Source organism: Octopus bimaculoides, chromosome 2 (genome assembly GCF_001194135.2).
Source record: "Octopus bimaculoides isolate UCB-OBI-ISO-001 chromosome 2, ASM119413v2, whole genome shotgun sequence".
Taxonomy (NCBI): domain Eukaryota; kingdom Metazoa; phylum Mollusca; class Cephalopoda; order Octopoda; family Octopodidae; genus Octopus; species Octopus bimaculoides.
Window position 1 is genome coordinate 55750475 of NC_068982.1, and position 4856 is coordinate 55755330.

Below are 4856 nucleotides of genomic sequence, written 5' to 3' on the forward strand. Positions count from 1 at the left end.
CAGTTCTGTGTAATGACTGGTTGTATGTTAAAGGTAATATTTCCTTCTTTAAATTTTTTTCATGGAAATTTCCTTATAACTGCTTGTATGAATTATTATATAAATGATGGTGTTATGGATGCCATCAAAGAAGAAGTTGAATATCTTTAGAATTAATTTTTAGTATTGTTTCTCTCAGTATTCTTAATTTATTAATATTTAAAAATTTTTTACAGCAATCATATGCTTCTATATTTAAGTTTCTTTACGTGCATAAGAACTTTTAAAAATCTTTTCTTATTTAGTGTTTTTCTAATTTGTAAAACAAATTTACTATGAATGTATTTAGTTTTCTGTTCAATAGAGTAGTTAGGATTGCATCTCAAGGACTTGCCTTTCTCTTCAGGACCAAGAAATACTTCATACCTCAATAGTTACTGACATACTACAATGCTAATGTGGGGCCCACACTGGAGTTCTGCTTCCATATCTAGGATGGTATTGCTATTGTGCATACAGGCATCTTGGATTGCGTATAGAGGAAAGCCACTTGATTGGTTGGCATAAAGTCACTTACAGACATGTTCTAGTTTGTATCCCACTGATATATTTTCCCTTTCTGCTGTTTCTACAATTATTCTAAAACTAATCTAATGGCCTCTGCTCCTTAGACCTGACTGATCTTGTGCCACTTTCACTCAGGCACTCTGACTCATTTGTCCTTCTTCTCATTACTCATATTGTGTCCAACTCCCATAAAAAAATCCCAGAGATCTTAAGAGGTCATCCTGAATACCACATACTTACTATTTTAACGTAGCTATAACCATCATGGTCCTAAGAAATATTAGGACTTCATAATAAGATATAAATATATACCCAGTGTATGTGTATATGTGTTTAAGAGCTGGCAAGCCAGAAATCTGAGCTTGGCATAGTTTTCTGGCTTATTAGTTCCTGTAAAATCATCCAACCCATGCTAATATTGAAAAAAGGGGTGTTAAAGGATGATGATGATATATATATATATATATATATACATATATATATATATATTATCATCATCATCATCATCCTTTAACACCCATATATCTCAAATAACTATTGTTTTAGGGTTCTTTTCCAAAATTTCACATAAAAACATTTTCCTAATTTTCATAATTAATATGATTTTTGAAAGAGGTTCATTGTTAGTACATTTTACTTTGAGGAGGAAGCATTTGTGTATGTATATATTTGAGGAGGAAGCATTTGTGTATGTATATATATATATATATATATTATCATCATCATCATCATCCTTTAACACCCATTTTTTCAATATTAGCATGGGTTGGATGATTTTACAGGAACTAATAAGCCAGAAAACTATGCTAAGCTCAGATTTCTGGCTTGCCAGCTCTTAAATATATATATACATACACAAATGCTTCCTCCTCAAAGTAAAATGTACTAACAATGAACCTCTTTCAAAAATCATATTAATTATGAAAATTAGGAAAATGTTTTTATGTGAAATTTTGGAAAAGAACCCTAAAACAATAGTTATTTGAGATATATTGATATATATGAAAATGCTTATTATGATATATTCTAATCTATATTCATTCTTAATGTTTCAGCTTAGTCTGGTATTTCGAGCCATCCTTCTTGACTACGGTTGCTCTCTTGGGAATGAGTATCAGTTTAATTGATTTTCTTGTTCCACTTTTGTCATCTATGTATGGTCCTGAAACCTGGTAAGTAACCTGTAAACCTCAACCTTTACAAATCTTTATTATTTCTCCTTGCTATGATAAAATTTACATAAATGATTGGACCGTTTTCTTTATAGGTGGTGCATCATCATTTTATGAAATTACAAAGACCTTTCAGGCTAGTGCTTAATTCTGCTGTGTTAAGCATTCATGAGAGGTGGATGTTGAAAAGTTCCTGGCTTTAAGGGTATCGCGAAAGGCTTGGCTGGAGGTTCAACTTGGAGTTCTTTTATAGGGCTTAGAAAAACTGAAGGACTGCTGCCATAAGTGTGTGAATCTGAGAGGGGAATATGTTGAATAAAATCAGAATTAACTGATCCTCTCGTATTTTCTTTTATCCAAAGCCAAGAACTTTTTAGCACCTCCTTGTAAGAAATAGATTGTTCCATTTATAGAATGCTTATTATATATTTGATGATGTTCCCCACAAAATTTTGGTACTTATTCTATAGCTAGATGAATGTAGAATTAAGTAAATTCCTCAAAACTTATTGAAATATTTGCAGTAGATATGTACTTATAGTCCATGAGTTGACTGATTGATTCCTTATCTGCTTGACCAGTTCACTTTTACAGTTGTTAGATCCTGTTTGAAATGCAAAGCAATTTTTGTATCCACTAGGTGGAATGTATAGTTTGGTGCTTTATCATTTGCGTCATGTAAGCTCACCATACAATTACAATAACAGTCTTTGAATTCATGGACTTTGGACTTTAAGTCACTAAACAAGCATCTTAAGTCAAGCTGGTCAATATCAGCTTACAATGTTATCCTTTATTCATTTACTTGTTTCAGTCATTGGACTGCAGCCATGTTGGGGTACCACTTTGAAGGGTTTAGTCAAACAAATCAATCATGCTACATTTTTCTTTTAAGTCTGGCGCTTATTTTGTCAGCCTCATTTGCTGAACTGCTCAGTTACAGGGATGTAAAGAAACCAACTCTAGCTGTCATGCAGTGGTGGGGAACAAACACAAAGCCAAACACACATACATTCACATCCTACTAAACACGGATGTATTATTAGAACACCAAATACTATGGTATTTGCCTTGAGAGTTCCTCTTTTATAGATGTGCAGTGCTAAAAGTACAGACACGTGATTTCAGTATTAATACTGCTTCTGTCATTAATATTTTTTAATAAGCCTGCTCACTATTTGTGACATCAATGACTGAAATGTCACTGTTATTCTATATATTAGTGGCAGTGAGATTTAGCTGGTATGTGGGAACCGTATACATTCCACTGAGGAAGCACAGTATGATGAAATCACATGATCTAGCAGTTCTGGTACTCATACCAGATGATTCTAGCCTACCAGGGTCTATGTCTGTGTTTTTAGCACTGTACATCTATATGAGAAAACCTCTCAAGGTCAACACTGCAGTATTCGGTGCTCTTATGATACATCTATATTTAGTAGGATATAAAGATTGCTATTTGGTATTAATACTGTTTCTGTTGCTAATATTTATTGTACTGCCAATTCAATGTAGATTAACTATGATTGAACAATTTGTGTTGCTGATATAAGTTTAGTTGATGTATCCTTTGGTGCTGGATACTTTGGTTTTAAAGTTCTTCACTTCTTCAGTTTAGGTGCATTTTCAGCACAGGCCACTTTCATCAATGTAGCTAGTAAATTTTTTTGCTATTTTCTCATTTGCTTAGGTCCTATGAACGTGTCTTGCTGTTTTCTAGTTACCTCATGCAGATAAACATTTGCAGTAACGTCCATAGTACACATTTACTTTTGTTACATGTATCTTCCAGTGTGGCTTATCTGCTGCATTATTAAACTTCAACTTTATAGAAGCCATTTTCAATTTCCATTCTTTCCTCATACCAAGCTCGTGACTGACTCATTTCCACTTTTAACTGCTGTAGAAGTTTAATCCTCATATATATGTCTTTAGGTGATTTCCTGACTGAAAAAATTTTTTTTTATATTTACCATTACTGTTTCAGCCTTCCTGACTCAAATGATCTGGATTCCACCCAAGAAAATGATAACTTTCTAAACTTGGTGTTCATGTTAGCTACATCATTTTCTTTCTTCATTTTTAGTTCTGAACCCATTGGAGTGGCCACCAGAATGTCTAATTATATAAATATAAATACTTTATGTCTGTAATGGTAAAACTTCTTAAAGGTCAGGCTGACTAGCACATTACATGAAGATGCTGGTTATATAGCATCAAAATATCCATTGACTTAGCTTATAGCTGTATTATTTTTTAATGTTTATTTCATATCCTTTGGAACTACTGTAGGTTGTAGAAAGATGTGCAATTGGAACTATGCCTGGCTAATCATCATGGTAAACAATAAATTCCTAAACTTATATCCAACTTAACATTTCTAACTAAACATGGCCAAAAGAAATATAAGATGAGGCAAAATAGATAGGAAAATACTATTTTCTGTGGAGTATTTCTAAAACTAAAAGCTGCTTCTTATATAACATTATATTCTTAGAGGAGTTGTTTTTCAAGATAAAAATTATTCTCCTCCTACTAACATTTTAACAGTTGTATGGAATAAAAATTTTTATTTATCTTTTTTTTTTTAGGACTGTGGTTCAAGAACAGCAATTTGAGCAAATATGTGAGCGTATCATGAATGTAAGGGACCATGCGACTAATGTCAAGACTACATTGGTGGGACTTAAAGTAGAGAAACCAAAGGTGGTTAGTATGTTGTTTCTTTTTAAAACCTGCGTCTAAATTTCTAAGTAGCTATTTCTTTGTGGAGGTTACTCAGACCTTGAGAAGAGCAGTGGCTCATCTTAAAATGGAATTAGCAATGCCATGTTGGCTACATGTATATATGTATGTGTGTATATATATATATTTATATATATTATATGTATGTATATTATATGTATGTATATTATATGTATATATATGTATGTATATTGTATGTATATTATATGTATGTATATTATATGTATATATATGTATGTATATTGTATGTATATTATATGTATATGTATGTATATGTATGTATATTATATGTAAGCCCCCGGCCCATCAGGAATCACTGCAGAGATGCTCAAAATATCTGGCAGTGTTGGCTATAGCCTAGTCACCCGTATTACGAACCAGGTGATACAC

At 32.5% G+C, this 4856-nt stretch overlaps 1 protein-coding gene across 2 annotated transcripts in view; it reads left to right on the forward strand.

Annotated features, from left to right (window-relative positions):
- The window catches only part of LOC106877942 (ADP-ribosylation factor-like protein 6-interacting protein 1), a 98090-nt gene that overhangs the window by 76296 nt on the left and 16938 nt on the right, over positions 1-4856 (forward strand). Inside the window, exons 3-4 of one of the 2 annotated variants that reach the window (XM_014927022.2) lie at positions 1602-1718; positions 4313-4427. In XM_014927022.2, coding sequence (XP_014782508.1) covers positions 1602-1718; positions 4313-4427 — 232 coding nt within the window. Of the gene's footprint in view, positions 1-1601; positions 1719-4312; positions 4431-4856 lie in introns of both variants that reach the window. The other variant, XM_014927021.2, reaches the window with a different exon arrangement.